Source organism: Theropithecus gelada, chromosome 12 (assembly GCF_003255815.1).
Source record: "Theropithecus gelada isolate Dixy chromosome 12, Tgel_1.0, whole genome shotgun sequence".
In the NCBI taxonomy this organism is placed as follows: Eukaryota; Metazoa; Chordata; class Mammalia; order Primates; family Cercopithecidae; genus Theropithecus; species Theropithecus gelada.
In genome coordinates, this window is record NC_037680.1 from 106,519,503 (window position 1) to 106,539,054 (window position 19,552).

At 39.1% G+C, this 19,552-nt stretch overlaps 1 protein-coding gene across 23 annotated transcripts in view; it reads right to left on the reverse strand.

Annotated features, from left to right (window-relative positions):
• Positions 1-19,552, reverse strand: part of TRIP12 (thyroid hormone receptor interactor 12) — a 155,050-nt gene that overhangs the window by 95,766 nt on the left and 39,732 nt on the right. For all 23 annotated transcript variants that reach the window (XM_025404001.1, XM_025404000.1, XM_025403991.1 and 20 more), the window contains one exon: positions 16,554-16,700. In XM_025404001.1, coding sequence (XP_025259786.1) covers positions 16,554-16,651 — 98 coding nt within the window. In that variant the 5' untranslated portion in view covers positions 16,652-16,700. The remainder of the gene's footprint in view (positions 1-16,553; positions 16,701-19,552) is intronic.

Sequence of the window (19,552 nt, forward strand, 5' to 3'; positions counted from 1 at the left end):
TTTAGTTTTTATCAAAAAGCATAATCTTTTTAAAACCTAGTAAAATTTATATCCACTATAAATAAAATTTGTAGAACAGTATAGTAAAATTCATGACAAACTCTTTTAAATAACACTAGAATGAAGCCATTTAGTAAATTATAGCCCAAAGATTTGGGTGAGTCAGAGTGTGTGTGTGTGTGTGTGTGTGTGTGTGTGTGTGTGTGTGTGTGTGTGTGTGTGTGNTGTGTGTGTGTGTGTGTGTGTGTGTGTGTGTGTGTGTGTGTGTGTGTTTGTGCACGCGTACGCACGCGCACGCATGTGTTCAGGAGCTTCTATAACAACATATGGGTATTCCTGAAAAAAACCTCATGTCTCTGCAAAATTACGCACTAAAAATAACAGGGCTGTTATGTTAAAAATAAGATTGAGCCCAGAGCACACAAACCTATGTTATTTTGTAACGAGCGTCCCAACAAAAACATCACCAATTTTAATAAAAAATTAAATCTCCAACAAAATTTGCACCAATAAATCCACTTGAGACTTATTTTTGTATTTTCTCCTTTTAAGTGTAACTTTTTAAAGGCATTTTTTAAAAAGCTTCAAAATAATTAAAAATACAATTTTTCTCGGGCAGACTTTCCTGTTTGTTACCTTCTTTCTTTATAAACACAGGAGTACATGGTTTTGAACTTCCTGAGACTGCTTTTGACAGTACAAAGTATGGTGGTTTTAGAAACCACCGGAATAGCTATTTCTTTCACTAAATTATTTCTGCCAGATTTGCAAGGTTGTGTGTGTGTGTGACGTCTTCATATATTACCAAATCTTCCTCTTTAATTGAAAGGTCTTTCCCCATTTTCAGTTTATACAGTAGCACTGTGGGAAAAACTGCTTATGAACCAACACTACTTCCACGTTATATTGACATCATTTCCCTATTTATCAAGTGTGCATGGGCCAATTTACATTAAAGAAACCAACATTGCAACAGAACAGACTATACTCAACTCCAGGTTATGTGCTTTCAAGATCATCTTGAAGTCTCAAATGCCTCTGAGTGTTAACTTTTAGGCACATGGTATTGACTATACCCTTCCACCTACATTTGTACTGCTATTTAGTCAAATCCTTTACAGTAGTCCGCAGAATTAAAAACCATCTCTAGTCCAAAGGAGATCTAAAAGAGACCTAAACATTGTATCAAGAGCACAATATTGGGCCAGGTGTGGTGGCACATGCCTGTAATCCCAGCACTTTGGGAGGTTGAAAGCAGGTGGACTGCTTGAGCTCAGGAGTTCAAGACCAGCCTGGGCAACATGGCGAAACCCTGTCTCTACAAAAAATACAAAAATAAGCTGGGTGTAGAGGTACACACCTGTATTCCTAGCTACTCGGGAGACTGGGTGGAAGAACACTTGAACCTGGCAGGTCAAAGCTGCAGTGAGCCATGGTTGTGCCACTGCACTCCAGCCTGGGCAATAGAGTGAGATCCTCTCTCAATTTAAAAAAAAGAAAAAGAAAAAGAAAAAGAGCACAATGCTGTCTTAATGTTAGGAAAGATGAGGAAACTGGCTAGTTACAAGTAGCTAGTTAATTCCTATTACAGGTGTTAAATTGCCTGAATTTTTATGCTAGACATATTCACAGCTTATGATATTTGACACATTCACAGCTTATATGATATGCATGTATGTAATATACATGCACATATTACCACTTATATTTGGTAATAAATGCACGTAATATGACACAATATACATGCATATATTACCAAATATAAATGGATCATGGGTTTAATTACAACTCTAAATTTGTGTATGTGTATACAGACACATTTTTATGCTTTTCTAGTCTAAACACACAATTATAACATTATCGTTTTGTCTTCTAAAAATTAGGTATTTTCTTTCAAATGCTGGAAAATGCATGTTTTAAAAGAGCTATTGATTTTCAATAATTAATGGTGGAAAGTTAACTTTAAACCACTTTAAATAAATAACTCACTAATGTTCCCTGTAAAATGTACTGTTTTTCTATTTCTATTACAAAAAGAAACTTGAGTCATCTGATTAATGTTCCTATCTTTAGTTATAGTGAAACACTAGCTCAAATGATTCTATAATTCAGAGTAAAGCAATATTTCTAAACAGCAGAAGTACTGCCCCTAGGAAGCATTCTGGAAACATACACTAGGAAGCAGGGGTGCTATTCCCATTTAGCAGGTGTGGATTAGAGGTAAAGATGGGAAACATACGGAACAAAAAGACCCAACGAAGAACTGTCCCATGCCCAATATATTTCAAACAATCTTGGTAATATATGAAAACCTTATGAAAAACCCTGACAATGTGGCAGTGACATAGGTGAAAAACATGCTTGCAATTTCTCAGATTTGTTTTGCACAGTTCTTACATATTAAATTTTCCAGGAATGCAACAACAAACGATTATACTATTTTTTTCTTTTGGCAGTTTTACCAAGAGTCAGGCACCATTTTTAATGCCTTATGATGAAAATGCTGCTTATGGCATTTAAGTTTATTGTTGTAGCTGTCACACTCAGTGACTCCAAATACAGATGCACTATAATTTTGTGTCACTGTGTCCAAGCACTTACCTATTGAGATGTTATTTTTGTTATCAACTATTTTCCTTTTGTTTATCTTTGTAAAATGCTGAAACATTATATCAGTATTTCTAAACTGTGGGTAGACAGGTATTTTATTTCTTCATTTATTTGAAAATATTAAAAGAGTATAACATAAAGATATTTATATGATATACACTATAGATAGGGAGCATTGCCTCTGATAGACTTGAGAACCACTGTACTAACCTACTCCCTTCAAAATATATTAGGTTTGCCATCAACAAATATACGCAACTCACAACGGGGCATATAAATATAGGTAACAAATAGTCTAGTCCCTGTCCTCAAGAGGTCAGTCTTATAAAACAAAGTAATCTACCAGGTACTCTCCATAGACGTTTCCAACAAATACTTTTAGCAGGAGAATATAAGCTTTATAGGCCACACCATTTAAACCCGGCACTGAAGAATGAAAAGCTGAGGAAAAAAAGCTTTCCAGTCAAAAGCAAAATATAGGCAAAGGTAGAGGCAAGCAATTATAAAACCCATACAGTAACTGACAAATGATATATATTGCCCTGAACATGGAGATACACCAGAAAATATGGATGAAATGATGTTCACCCCTATGCAATCCATTCATGTAACCAAAAACTACTTGTACCCCGAAAGCTACTGAAATTTTAAAAAGTATATATATATAGGGTTCTTTTTGTTTTTTTGGTTTTTTTGTTTTTTTTTAAGGATAGGCTATGGTCAGACAGGGAAAGTTTCTTTTATTTATTTTTTTTTTTTGAGACAGTCTCACTCGGTCACCCACGCTGAAGTGCAGTCGTGTGATCTCAGCTCACCGCAACCTCTGCCTCTTGAGTTCAAGAGATTCTCCTGTCTCAGCCACCTGAGCAGCTAAGACTACAGGTGCCTGCCACCATGCCCCGCTAATTTTTATATTTTTAGTAAAGATGGGATTTCACCATGTTGGCCAGGCTGGTCTCGAACTCCTGACCTCAAGTGATCCTCCTGCCTCAGCTTCCCAAAGTGCTGGGATTACAGGTATGAGCCACTGTGCCCGGCCAAAATAAATGTCTGAAGACTTTAGAGATAGTATGAGAAAAAATGGAGGAAAGCACCACTATTAATCTTCTAAAAAGGAGCCTCTGCTTTCTTTTGTTCTCTGTATTACAAGAAAACAGCCTTCCAAATGTGATAGAAAAGCTTGCAGTTAGTATAAGAATCACTTGTATGTGTATTCTTAAGTGACACTGAACCCTTTTAAGAAGGCATTCCAAGACTGGGAAAGCTTTTTAAAAGTGGTTTGGAATATCAGAAGAATGAAAGCAAAACCGCATTGAAGGATATGAGACAATTTATGGCAGCTGACAATTTCTTATAGGTTTCCAGTATGCTTATGATGTGACTTTGACTCAATCCCAAACTTGATTAAAATAAGGCATAGTGCAAAGGAAATTACTAATAGAAAACATATAAACTATTACTTTGTAGGCCCCCCCAAAATTTTTTTTTTTTTTTTTTTTTTTTTTTGAGACGGAGTCTCGCTCTGTCACCCAGGCTGGAGTGCAGTGGCCGGATCTCAGCTCACTGCAAGCTCCGCCTCCTGGGTTCACGCCATTCTCCGGCCTCAGCCTCCCCAGTAGCTGGGACTACAGGTGCCCGCCACCTCGCCCGGCTAGTTTTTTTGTATTTTTTAGTAGAGATGGGGTTTCACCGGGTTAGCCAGGATGGTCTCGATCTCCTGACCTCGTGATACGCCCGTCTTGGCCTCCCAAAGTGCTGGGATTACAGGCTTGAGCCACTGCGCCCGGCCCCCCCCAAAAAAAATTTAACACGGGTACAATTAAGAATCAAATGTTTCTAACTTCCAACTACACAAAAGTAGCCTCTGCTTCTCCTTAGAACAAGGCAACCATGCCAATGTTGAACACAGCACCGTATTATCTTGTCTCCTGACCCCAAGGCCTGATGGGACAGGCTAGTTTCAGCATTACCAATGCAGCAGGCACATATGTCTCCACAGCTAAAACTCCAGGCTGCCTAATTAGAGCAGTAAGATTTACTATCACTGAAAAGAGCAAGTTACAAATTACCCAGCCAATTCTACCATAAATATTTTCTTTCATTCATTCATTCACTCATTCATTTATTTATTGAGACAGGGTCTCTAGTCCAGGCTGGACTGCAGTGGTGTAATCTTGGCTCACAGCAGCCTCGACTTCCTGAGCTCAGGTGATCCTCACACCTCACCCAAGTAGCTGGGACTACAGACACTTACTACCACACCCGGCTAATTTATTGTATTTTTATTTATTTCTTTTTTTTTTTTTTTTTTTTGAGAGGGAGTCTCGCTCGGTCGCCCAGGCTGGAGTGCAGTGGCTGGATCTCAGCTCACTGCAAGCTCCGTCTCCCGGGTTTACGCCATTCTCCTGCCTCAGCCTCCCGAGTAGCTGGGACTACAGGCACCCGCCAGCTCGCCCAGCTAGTTTTCTGTATTTTTTAGTAAAGATGGGGTTTCACTGTGTTAGCCAGGATGGTCTTGATCTTCTGACCTCGTGATCCGCCCGTCTCAGCCTCCCAAAGTGCTAGGATTACAGGCTTGAGCCACCGCGCCCGGCCTATTTTTAGTAGAGACAGGGTTTTGCCATTTTGCCCAGGCTGGTCTTGAACTCCTGGGCTCAAACGATCTGCCTGCTTCAGCCTCCCAAAGTACTGAGATTACTGGCATGAGACACCACGCCCAACCAATTCTAGTATAAATACTTTTAACAAGGGGCTCAAATTCAGTCATAAGAGGAATTAAATTATTTCTGCATCACATTATGCCTCCCCATAACACTCTCCTCTTCCCAAACAAGCATCAGTTTGAACTTGCTTCTGACTGAACAAATGAGAGGATAAAAAAGAGACAGGACAGAAAAAAGAATTAAAGAATATAAAAGGAAGGCACTCACACTGGTTAAATAGAAGAATGAAGAAAACACACGGGACCAGTGGCCAAGGTTCACTAAGTAGGCTTTAGGGAAACAAACTATCATAGAGATGCAAATAAGAATGCAAAATAATGTATAAACATCCTATGATAGCCACATCTCAAGAATATTCTATTTTTCCTTTTTTCAGATGCCAAGGTAGGATGGTACTTGTCCAGCCACTTGGAAGCACGTACAGTCATGTGACTTACTTCAGCCAAGGGAATGTGAATAGAAGTGAATCACTGCTGGGGGAAGTTCTGGAGAGTCAAGAGTACAGTTCACCATATTCTCCTACTTGACAACACATCAAGGTATCTGAGTACCTGAATGTGCAGACATGGGAGCAGAGCTTACCGCTGACCCGGACAGACAACTTTTTTAGTGGCTAGATTATAACTACTAATATCTAGGAGATGTTTTTTTCCTGTAGTATCATCTAGCCCACCTTGCTACATAGCCCATTTTAACTATGCTCTATTTCAACCCTTCCTTACTCCAATCATGTTTTCATCATTTCAGGAAAAGAGAAAGTCACATTTCTATGCCCAGAAATTCCAAGGAAACAAATATCCTTTTCTAACCCATACTAGTAATTGTTGAACACCTACCACTTACCAGCAAATTAACATGACACACAAAAATTCAAAATAAAACCCAGACTGTGAAAGGAATTAATAAGTCCACATGTCAAAGACAAATATAGTTGACATATACCACACCTGCTTTGCAACTGTTGCTTCAGCCTCAGAGCCCAGATCAATGAGGTCATCTCTAGAAATGTTTCTCATCTGACTCTAATAACAACCTGTATCCCCATTTCCTCTACCGAGCTGGGTTGCTTTCTGGGTTCTTTCCCTGGGAGGAAAAGAAAAACCCTACCCTACCCTCATTTCTATAACTACTATAGAGCATGGTGCTTACTAACATGGTGTTCTACAAATGAATGAATACCATCTGACACTGATGTTGTGTTAAGGCAGAACTCTAAAATGCCAAAAGAGGCATTATTAAAATAACACATGCATTATCTCCAGAATCAGAACAACAGTGGAATAAGCAATCCTAGAAAAGGCTAAGAGTCAACACAACTTTAAAGAACTACTAAGGAATTTAAACTTGCCAAAACGTTAGTACACACATACTCTTTGCTCTTTTCCGCCTGTCCATCTTCCTCCATAAGGCATGTACACAGCAGTTGGCAACTTCAGATGCATATCTTCCCATCTTTGTCACCAGAAAGAAAAAAAGCTAAATCTTCCAACTTTTCTCATCTTGATCATGTGACCACACCAGGTTTATCACTGTGCTCAAAAAGAGGGAGTACTGTCGATTCCCCTAGCTTTCACCAAAGGTTAAGGAATAGCTAACAGGATCAGAGTAAAACTATATTAGAACAGAGTAACTACCCATAAATGCATGGGAAGCCATTCCACAAGACTACTGTTTTAAGGAGAGGTGCCGTGCAGAACAAAAACCATGAAGAACATTATTTATTGCCACCTCCGTGAAAATGGTATAATCTTTTTAATAATTCAAAATGAAAGAGGGCTTGATCTAGCTTAAGAAGATGAGAGGCCTAAAAGTTAAGCTTTAAGGCACAGGGAAAGAAATAAACATGGTGTACAAAGAGATGGTGAGATCTGCCTGGATGGACATGACACGGTAGGAAGAAGCAGTGACATAATAAGGACAGATGAACAGAGAGGAAGCAGCCAGACAGATACTGAGTCTGTAGTTCCTGGGGATCCCCAAAGTGTTACAATGCTTTGGGATCTGTATAGGATTTCTAAGACTGGAAAAGAGTATAAACTACATCAATGTGGAAACTTTTGAATGGATCTTGAAAGACTGGCAGAATTTCAGTAAGATAAGGTCTAAAATGCAGAAGGCAGGTGTTTTAAAAGGAAAATGGCATGATCAAAATTACTAAAGAAAGAAATTGCAAGGTATTTTAAGTAGTTAAGAATAGAGAAACTATCAAGTTTTAGTCTCTGAAACCAGTAGATATGAAGTAAGTTTGGCATTGTATCTTTTTTTTTTTTTTTTTGCCGTACACTTCTTTCAAAAATCAGAAAAAGGAAAGTTAGATTGATTGGTACACTGACAGCTTGTCCTGAGTCATTCTTGAGTGTGGCTTCATTATTTCCCTAGAAAATATCCCAATCCAGCTAGGCGCGGTGGTTCACACCTGTAATCCCAGCACTACGGGAGGCTGACGGGGAGGATCACTTGAGCTCAGCCTGGCCAATGTGGTGGAACCCTGTCTCTATTAAAAATACAAAATTAGGCAGGCATGGTGGTGCACACCTGTAGTCCCAGCTACTTGGGAGGCTGAGGCAAGAGGAGGATGAGGCAGGAGGATCACCTAAGCCCAAGAGATGGAGGTTGCAGTGAGTCAAGTCACACCACTGCACTTCAGCCTGGGCAACAGAGCAAGACACTGTCAAAGAAAAGAAAAGAGAAAAGAGATCCTAATCCAAACATAAGTATGGCTTCTTCCCAAAAGACATTAGTAATATGGTTTAGATGTTTGTCCCATCCAAATCTCATGTTGAAACGCTGGAGATAGAGCCTGGTGGGAGGTGTTTGAATCACTGGGGTGGATGGATCCCTCATGAATGGCTTAATGCCAGTCCCCTTGGTGGTGAACGAATTCTTGCTCTGAGTTCACTTGAGATCTGGTTGTTTAAAAGTGTGCGCCTGCCCCCCTCCCCACCCCTTGCTCCCACTCTTGCCATGTGATATGCTGGCTTTGCTTTCTGCCATGATTTTAAGCTCCCTGAGGCCCTCACCAGAAGCAGATGCCAGCACCACACTTTCTGTACAGCCTGCAGAACCATAAGCCAATTAAACCTCTTTTCTTTATAAATTACCCAGTCTCAGGTATTCCTTTACAGCAATGCTGAAGCCTAATACAATTTGAAATTAGAAAATATAAAAACTAAATATTTTTTTTTTTTTTTTTTTTTTTTTTTTTTTTTGAGACGGAGTCTCACTGTGTCTCCCAGGCTGGAGTGCAGTGGCGCCATCTCGGCTCACTGCAAGCTCCGCCCCCCGGGTTCACGCAATTCTCCCGCCTCAGCCTCCCGAGTAGCTGGGACTACAGGCGCCCGCTACCGCGCCCGGCTAGGTTTTTGTATTTTTAGTAGAGACGGGGTTTCACCATGTTAGCCAGGATAGTCTCGATCTCCTGACCTTGTGATCCACCCGCCTCGGCCTCCCAAAGTGCTGGGATTACAGGCTTGAGCCACCGCGCCCGGCCAAAAAACTAAATATTACTAAGGAAAATCAACAATCCTAGTACAATCAACTTATAATTATATGCAAATGAAAGCAGTCTTATAGAAGACAATTTTCTACAAGAGTAAATATTTGAAAACATACTCAACCCAGCAATTCCACTTGCAATAACCTAGCTTAGAGAAGTACCAGTACAAGTTCACAATGATAACGAGAATGTTCAGGTATGGCATCATTTGCTATGGCAAAAATCTGAAACCAAATGATGACAGAGAAGTGATTATATATACACACAATTGATATATCCACATAACAGAAAATTATGCAGACATTAAAACTGATAATATAGTATTAATGACAGATAGTGTTAAAAAAAAAAAAAAAAAAAAAAAGCCTACATTAAGGCCAGGTGCAGTAGCTCATGCCTGTAATCCCAGCACTTTGGCAGGCTAAGGCGGGAGGACTGTTTCAGGCCAGGAGCTTAAGACCAGTCTGGGCAACACAGCAAGACCCCTCTCTCTATTTTAAAAAAAGAAGAGTCTGGGTGTGGGGGCTCATGCCTGTAATCCCAGCACTTTGGGAGGCTGAGAGGGGCAGATCACTTGAGCCCAGGAATGTGAGACCAGCCTGGCCAACACAGTGAAACCCTGTCTCCACTAAAAATACAAAAATTAGCCAGGTGTGGTGGCGGGCACCTATAGTCCCAGCTGCTCAGAAGGCTGAAGCAGGAGAACTGCTTAAACTCGGGAGGCAGAGGTTACAGTGAGCTGAGATCCCACCACTTCACTCCAGCCTGGGCGACAGAGCAAGACTCTGTCTCCAAAAAAAAAACTAAAGAAAAAAATGCATATGATACAGTTAATGAAGATAGCAAGTCACATTACAGTATATAAAATGATTCTATCCTTAAAAAGAAACGAACCAAAATACAAATACAAAGCTGTCAAAAATGTCCTCTTACTCAAAAATCTTCCTATCTTTTAAGAGTCTGTTAAACTCTGCACCTTCTACAAACTCTTAAGTATTCCTATAAACTTACAGGACTTACAAGACTCAAGTCTTCTTTTCTTATCAGTACATGTCATTTATCTTCTAATGGGTAATTCCTGTCTTGCCAACTGTTTTAAAGCTTCTTTGAGACTGACTTATACTTCTCCAAGTCAACCTTTAAGGACTAGGACTGTAGTTTTTACATAATAAACTGGTAAGGATTAGCTAAACCAATTAAAAAGTCAGTTCTCCTGTACAGTGGTACAAAGGGAGATTAATAACAAAAACAAAGAAAAAAATAATAGAACAGGAGACTACATCAAAAATTATTCTCAGCCAGACTCATTCTTTAAAACTACTTTTTCAATGTGACCTCATTACTAGAGAAACAGCAATAAAACAAGAATAAGGGTTTTCTTCTTTATCAAATTAGCAGAAAAATACAAAATGCAGATAATGTGACTAGAACGAGAAAAAGCATTCTTTCCCCTGATGGTGATAATGTAAACAGGAAGTAAAAAATTAATGCACAACAAAGTTATTCACAAAAAACTCCCGTGCACCAAGTAACTTCACTTCAGGGACCCTTTCCTGAAGAGGTATCTGAAATGTGAACATTTGGAGCATAAGCAAAAAAATTTTCCCCTACACCTACCTAACTATCCAAAAACTGAAAAAAGTAGCCATGGAAAATACTGTATGTTCATTCTGTGGATTATCTGGCCACCATCTGTAAATGATTACCAAAAGATCATAATGACATGGGCAATGTTAATGTTAGGGTATTGAGAGAAAAGAGCAGGATACCAAACTGTACACACAGTATGATCAGCTACATGCCAAAGTGTACAGATAAAAAATAAAACGTTAACACAGACTTTTCTCTGAATGGTTCTTATTTTCTTTTTGTACTTTTCCGTATCCCAAACCTTTGAAATAGTTTTTTTTAAGTGAAAACACAACTCTATTTCTTTCTATATAATCAGTGGGGGGGTTAAAAAAATCTCTGCTCTAAAAATGTAAAGAAAAATAATAAATAGAAGGCTATATCCTACGTGTCTCACAACTGAGTTTTTGCTGAGTAATACATAATTATTAAAACTCTGTAGGCAAATTTTTTGATGGGGTGAGAAGTAGGCAACTGTATGCAAGCATTTCCTTTCATCATTCAAAAATTTCAGACAGATTCTAGTCAAATGTAAAAACGGACCCATAACAGAGGAAAAATTTATTCTTAGCATGGAGAAGGCAAAGGAAGAAAAACCAAATTGGTAGACTTAATTATTAAATTTTAAAATGTTGTAGAAATTAAAATAAACCATAAAAAAAAAAACAGAAAAAAAATTTGTCCATGTTAGTTAATCAATACCTTCCACATAAAGGGCCCTGACAAAACAGTAAGTATCTCCAAAATTATACAAAAGGCACTAACAAACAGCTCAGAAAATAAATGCAAATGGCCACGGAGCAAATTTTCCCACTCTATAGTAAACAAAGAAATGCTAACTTTAAACCAAGGAATTCTTTTTCCCCACAAACTTTTCTTTTTAAAAAGGGTATGCTCTATTGACTAGGATTTGGCAAAATGAGCACTCTCAAGAAGTATTAGAAGTATTAAATTGGCCCAAGATTTCTGAAAGATTTAACAGATTTAGCAATCTGTTAAGAGTCTTCAAAATATTCATACCCTTAGATTCTGTAAACCCGTTTCATGAATTTGACTTGATAAAACCAGCTCACATTCAAGTATGATAGGCATAAGCAATATTTTTTACAGCAAAAATCTGAGGAAAAAACCTAGAGGCCCAAATTTAAATCATGGGCTTTTATATTAAAGAAAATCATGGAGCCACTTTAAATTACCTCATTGAAGAATGTTACAGAATTCCAGAAAATACATCTAGTGATAACGTCATCCCTATTATTTGTATGTTGCAAGTATACATATATTGATCTCTGAATGTGGAATTTTGAAAAAACAAAAAGAAGCTACACATATAGAAAAGACTCTAAGAACATAGAACAGAAATATTAACCATGGTTATCTCTGAGTGGTAGGATTAAAATTATTTTCTTTAATTTTCCTGAAGCATTCCAATTTGTATTCTCAATATGCACTGTTTATATAATAAAATCAACATTGAACACAACTACCACTAAAGCGATCTTAAAGTTGCTATAAAATTAAATTCAATCCTACCACTGCCACTTGAGAAAAACAAGAAAAAGCACATAGTATAATAAAAACGCTACTGCACTGCCAAGAGGGAAGTGGTAGCCTACAAAATACCTGTACTACAACTGGAAAAGGCTAGGTAGTATCCCTGAGAGCAACCCAACAGAGAAGCAGTGGAAGGGAGTGATTTCCTATAGAAGAAAAAGAGAAAAGGAAAGAGAGGAACAGGTCAGCTACAATAAAAAAAAAATTAGAGAGGAAAGGGGGAAAGAAAAACAATAGAAGAAGAATAAGATGTCTAGTTCGACTGTGGATAGTGATGAAGGATGGGTGAAAAGGAGAGCAGAGGTAAAATTAGGAGAGATTAAATATATCCTCAGACTCTACTTTCATTTAAGAATGAATTTAAACTATTTTTAAAAAGAAGCTATCTTGATTTGGAAGAAATGCACAAGAGGTCACTGGAAGGAGGTTACATAAAGAAGACAGCTTAATGCAGAGGTTTAGAAGAAAACAGTGGGTCAAAAATGAATCCTAGCACAAATCCTAAGAGGGAAAACTGCTACTTAAATTCTAAACTAAAGTTTATACCCTCTTCTAAGTCCCTCATCATAGAGATCCAGTGGTCTGCAGTGAAACAGTATGGCATAATGAAAAGATTCACTGACTTGAACTCCTAGTCAGGAGTTCAAGACCAGCCTGGCCAACATGGTGAAACCTCATCTTTACTAAAAATACAAAAATTAGCCAGGTGTGGTGGCCCATGCCTATAATCCCAGCCATTCAAGAGGCTGTGGCAGGAGAAACGCTAGAACCCGCGGGGCAGAGGTTGCAGTGCGCCGAGATCACGCCACTGCACTCCAGCCTGTGTGACAAGAGCAAAACTCCATCTCAACAACAACAAAAAATGTCAACCTGGGGGTTGAAAAGAAGGCCTTCAAAGTTCCTCCCAGTCTTGAGATTTTGTTATGAGCAAAAGAATCAAGCTAAGCAGGCAAAGTGATATTTAAAAAAGCCAGCATCTTCTCATCTCATTTGCATTCTTAAAACTAATCAGATGTTTTGGCTAAAGCTCTAAATTTCTATGTCCTGATCACATCCTTCACAATTGAGCATATTATTGACTGGCTTAAACTACATGAACTACAACAAGATTTGTCATTCTACAAATCTAATCGAGTTCCATCTCTGCTACAACTTTGAGCTACTTAAACCAACACATCTTAATCGCTAGTATTAACCACTTCCATTTATGTCCCACTACTTTATTATTTATTTATTTTTTGAGACAGGATATTGCTCTGTCGCCCAGGCTGGAATGCAGTGGCCTGCCCAGTCATACTTCACCGAAACCCTGAACTCCTAGGCTCAAGCAATCTTCCCACATCAGCCTCCTATGTAGGTAGAAATATCAGTGTGTTCCAGTGTGTCCAGCTAATTTATTTTTTTGTAGAAACAGAACATTTCTACATGTGTCTTTTGACGACACATGATGTGTATTGCTATGTTGCCCAGGCTGGTCTCGAACTCCTGGCCACAAGTGATCTTCCCACCTCAGCCTCCTCAAGTACTAAAATTACAGTCATGAGCCACCATGCTCAGTCTTACTCATTTTTTAAAATACATACTATGTTGGTGCAAAAGTAATTGTGATTTTTGCCATTTAAAAAAAAAAAAAAATTGCAAAAACCGCAATTACTTTTGCACCAACCTAAATACACAGCTGGGCATACTGGCAGGCGCCTGTAGTCTCAACTACTTGCGACGCAGTGAGCTATGTCTGCATCACTGCACTAGAGCCAGGACAATGGAGTGAGACTCTTTCCCTAAAAATAAAATAAAAACATAATACAATTTTTAAAATTTCTTAGGCCGGGTGCGGTGGCTCACGCCTGCACTTTGGGAGGCCAAGCTGATTGGATCAGGAGTTCAAGACTAGCCTGGCTAAGATGGTGAAACCTTGTCTCTACTAAAACTACAAAAATTAGCCAGTCGCAGTGGCAGGCGCCTGTAATCCCAGCTACTATGGGGAGGCTGAGGCAGGAGAATCACTTGAACCCGGAGGGCAGAGGTTGTAGTGAGCCGAGATCACAGCACTGCACTCCAGCCTGAGTAACTCCGTCTCAAAAAATAAATTTGTAACACTGATATATAGAAAAAATGACCATGCTGAAACACTGTGGATTTTAGAAGCAATGCGCTGTTGATAGCCCAAAATGATTGTCAGTTCACATGCAAGAGTCCCAATGCAACCTGAGAATTAACGTGCATAAAACCTGAGTTGTTCAAAAGGTACAAGTTACTTATATGCACATACATACATATATGTACATCTACATGCAGTTTTTAAAAGACAGAAGAAATGTCAATAGTATCCAATGTCAACAGCACACCTTGTAAGTGTGTAATTATGTTTTCTTTTTAGTTTTCTATATATTCAAAATAATCTAAAATGAACATGTAACGCTTTATTACAGGAGGAATAATATTTTTAAATCAGCCACATAGGCCGGGTGCAGTGGCTCACGCCTGTAATCCCAGCGCTTTGGGAGGCCGAGGCAGGCAGATCACCTGAGGTCTGGAGTTCAAGACCAGCCTCAACACTGAGAAACCCCGTCTCTACTAAAAATACAAAAGTAGCCGGGCGTGGGTGGTGCATGCCTGTAATACCAGCTACTCGGGAGGCTGAGGCAGGAGAATTGCTTGAACCTGGGAGGCGGAGGTTGTGGTGAGCTGAGATTGCGTCACTGCACTCCAGCCTGGGCAACAAGAGCGAAACACCATCTCAAAAAAAATAAATAAAATAAAATAAAATAAGCCACATAAAGCTAAGTGTGGCTGCTCCAAAGAATAACCTGAATGTAAAAGAGCAAAACTTTTCAGAACAGAGCTCTATATACTAAGTATAAGTGGTAAGAGCTTAACATGCTAAAATACTGAAGTTTACCAATAATCCTATCAAACAGCTATCCCCACTCTGTGGACTAAGACACTGAGGTTTCCTGAAACTCTTAACAAAAGACACATAGCTATTTAACGGCAGAGGCAGAAATCACACACAAAGGCTGGGCGTGGTGGCTCATACCTATAATCGCAGCACTCTGAGAGGCCAAGGCTGGCGGATCACTTGAGGTCAGGAGTTCGAGATCAGCCTGACCAACATGGTGAAACACCATCTCTACTAAAAATACAGAAATTATCAGGGTGTGATGGTGTGTGCCTGAAATCCCAGCTACTTGGGAGGCTGAGGCAGGAGAATTCGCTTGAACCCGGGAGGCGGAAGTTGCAGTGAGGCAAGATCATACCACTGCACTCCAGCCTGAGCTACAGAAACTCTGTCTCAAAAATAAAAAGAAAAGAAAAAACGAAATCACACACAAAGAAAGCTGCCCTAGTCCAAAGTCCCTATGCTTATCCACTTAGTCTGACATCAGCATGATGTGCTTTGATTTATTCTTTACACTTGACATTTAAAATTTTTAAAATAATTTACTAGATAATATGTATTCACGGCTATGGCCTCAAATGGCTGTAGGAGATAATCCTATTAGAATTTAGAGGCTGAGCGCAGTGACTCACGCCTGTAATTCCAGCACTTTGGGAGGCCGAGGCGGGTGAATCACTTGAGGTCAGGAGTTTGACACCAGTCTGACCAACATGGTGAAATCTCGTCTCTATGTCTCAAAAAACATTAGCCAGGTGGAGTGGTGCACACCTGCAGTCCCAGCTACTTGGGAGGCTGAGGTGGGAGGATTTTTAAGCCTCAGAAGCAGAGGTCGCGGTGAGCTGAAATAGTGCCACTGCACTCCAGCCTGGGTAACAGAGTGATGAGACTCTCAAAACAAAAAAATTTAACCATTAAATTTTTTTAGCTAAACATAATCAATTAAGCTAAACATAATCAATGTTAGTCCCAAAATTAGAGAACTAGGCCTTGCAAGAGGAGTTCTGAGTATTTTTTACATGGAATGACAGACCTTGGCTAAATCAGACGGAGTATTACATTCCAGAAAATGCATCTGATCTGATTCTTCACACTACTTCTTACGTAACTACTCCAACTAAAAAGAAACACCAGACCACTAAAAACATAAGACAACTTGTTCACTAACAAAGTCAGAGTGCCTCACTACCCTGTTAATATCTATGTTGCCAAAAGGCATGATGAGGACAAAAGCTCAAAAGCTGAGTATCAAAACTCAGGTTCTTAAAGCAAGTGAGGCTTCTTTTCAATAAAGTATCATTAAGTCAACACATAAGGAAAAGGACCACGAATGGTGAAAGATGTGTTGTAATATACGTTTAAGGAAGTGAAGAGAAAGGGCAAACAAAACATGACACACCATATGTTAAATTTGGTGTCTGAACATGTCAGTGGCTATGAACTACTTCTTTGAGTCTAGCACATCTGGGGAAAAATTTAGGAACTGCTTTGGATTCCAGTTTGCTTTTAAGTACTCGGCTCACAAATCAGGAAAAATTACCCATATGCAATGAACCATTCAAGTTTTGGACCTCACAACGAGGCTTAAAAATATTTTTTCTTGTATTCCCAATTCCATTTCAAATTACCATGAAATACATACCTTCCTCCTATTGAGTCGTCTTGTGGTTGGGCCCCGGCAGTGTTCCTCTGTGAACGTCGCAGTGACCCCCCTGGATTGTTATTAGGCCGGTTGGACATTGGCACCTCTCTCTTGAAGGGACATACCCTTTCTAGACACTACCATTCACTAGAAGAAAAAATAAACAAAATTTATCAGATGTACAAAATACAGCATGGGCAAGAAATGAGGGGAACTTACAGTGACGTGGGAATTTTCTGCGAACTATCTGATTTTACAGCCTTCACCCATGCTGCAATGTCTCATTGAACTGTGAACTCTGACTGATGAATGTGTTACAAAATGTCAGGGTATAACATATTCAAGGCATGTGGTCCAGGACTCAGCATATAAAATTAACTTAGATTTCACGGAGTAGCCAGATAATTCTCAATTCAAAGAAAACACAGCACAGGTAGAAATGTCTTCGTTTCCACATTCTAGTACTGTGCAGAAACAAGCACTACACCTAAAGTCAAAAGATGATGGCTCAAGTCCTGTGACAGAACAGGTGTTAAAGAAGTTTGCCTTTGTACAAATCACAGCCTCTAAGCCTAGGATTCCTCAGACACAGAATTAACATGTCATGTCTTCTTCACAGTATTGTTGTGAATAACAAATGAAAAAATAAATACAAACAAAACTGTGGCCGGGTGGAGTGGGCTCACACCTGTAATCCCAGCATTTTGGGAGGCTGAGGTGGGTGGATCACCTGAGGTCAGTAGTTCGACACCAGCCTGGCCAATATGGTAAAACCCCGTCTGTACTAAAAATACAAAAATTAGCCAGGTGTGGTGGCACACACTTGTAAACCCAGCAACTCGGGAGGCTGAGGCAGCAGAATCGCTTGAACCTGGGAGGCAGGGGTTGCAGTGAGCCCAGATCATGCCACTGTATTCCAGCCTGAGTGACAGAGTGAGACTTCATCTCAAAACAAAACAAAACAAAACAAAACAAAATTGTAAAACTGTACTATCTTAATGAGCTCAATAGAGTAAACTGAGCAATGGTCCCAGATATTTTGGATTTTCAACAGCAGCTCTGCTGGCCATGACCTTGGATAAAATAATCTCTACATTTAATTTACTCTTCTTTAAAACCAGTACGTTGGCCGGGCGCGGTGGCTCAAGCCTGTAATCCCAGCACTTTGGGAGGCCGAGACGGGCGGATCACGAGGTCAGGAGATCGAGACCATCCTGGCGAACACCGTGAAACCCCGTCTCTACTAAAAAATACAAAAAACTAGCCGGGCGAGGTGGCGGGTGCCTGTAGTCCCAGCTACTCGGGAGGCTGAGGCAGGAGAATGGCGTAAACCTGGGAGGCGGAGCTTGCAGTGAGCTGAGATCCGGCCACTGCACTCCAGCCCGGGCTACAGAGCGAGACTCCGTCTCAAAAAAAAAAAAAAAATAAATAAATAAAACCAGTACGTTACCTACCTCAACAGAGCTGTCAGCAACAAGAAATTGTGAAAGTATTTTTATAAGTTTAACAATTTAACTCAAAACAGTTCTTAACCAAATTGAACTTTCTATAAGAAATTATTGTACAGATAAAATACCGAGACACTCAGAAAATTAGTTTAACTGATAAAACAAGCCAACATTACAATCATAGAATTACAACATGTGCAAATAAAATCTTTCACTATATTTTGTAAGCCTGCAGTCAAATTTCAAGTGGAGTTCTTTCGTTACTTCTATTTACTGGGAAAGAGAATGAACATATGACATTATAGAAACTGGTGCCAAAGAGAATGCAAATTAATCATAATTAAATCTATTACTGTACTGGATTTTGTTTTAGAGATTCCTTGTACTGTAGTAAGAAAGTAGGTTTTCTTTTGGGTTACATTGTTGATACAATTCAGTAGAAAAAGACATATCACATATGTCCAAATTAATATAATAAACTTTAACTAGAAAGTTCAAATTACTAATTTAAGGATAGTCAGTTTCAGAAAGAAAAAATAAATACAATTAAACATTAGAAGACAGGCAGGCAGAGAGAGAAGAAAAGGTTAAACTTACACATACTGATATGGAAAGATATGAAACTCTCATTTGTGTGTATGTATACAAAGACTTGTATATAAATTTCTGTACACTGCCCACATGTTAAAAATTCATGGAAAGATACATGAAACATAGTTTGTTAATAATGACTGCCTTTGAGAAAGGACTGGGGGATCTGGAGTTTAGAATGAAAGAAATCATTTTTGTTGTCATTGAGACTGTTTATAAATTTATAAGGAAATAGCAGGCTGCTCTAGCATTAACAGCTTTAAGCACAGAGCTCTTGTGCCAAACTGTCTCTGCCCAAGTTCAATTCTTGACTCTAACACTAACAAGTTGTATATAATCTTGCATATACGAGTGTCTGCATACATACTTCCCTGTGCTTCAATCAATCAAATGAGGATAAAGAACTCACACAGTAGTTGTGAAGATCAAATAAAAACCCATGTAAACTACTCAATACAGTGCCAATCATATAGCAAGTGCTCAGTACATGTTAAGCATGATTATTACTATAAACATTTACTCAAAAGAATAAAAATATCTGTAGTAAAATCTAATATATCAGGAGAGGCTTCACCATAAAAATCACTGTCAATATGAGTCTTAATTTTTGGCACAATATTTTCAAAAGTGAAATGTTTTCAGTTAAGGGTAAACATCTCAATCACCTGGAAAGCTTTGTCAAAATATGAATGCCTGTCCCCCAACCTGATATCCTCATTCACTGGGCACAACAGTTGGAGACGCAGTTTAAAAGAGCTTTCTTGGGTATACTGCAACACACCGAGAATTTCAGCACATTAAAGAATAAAAGGCCAGTCTTTTTCAAAATTCATCTTAGAAATTTCTCTACTTCAATCATCTCAATACCATTTCACCTGGACCCAAACAGCAAGGACAGATACAAGAGAATAGGATGATACTGTTGCTCTCACTTTAAAGAGCAAACAATAGTATTATAAA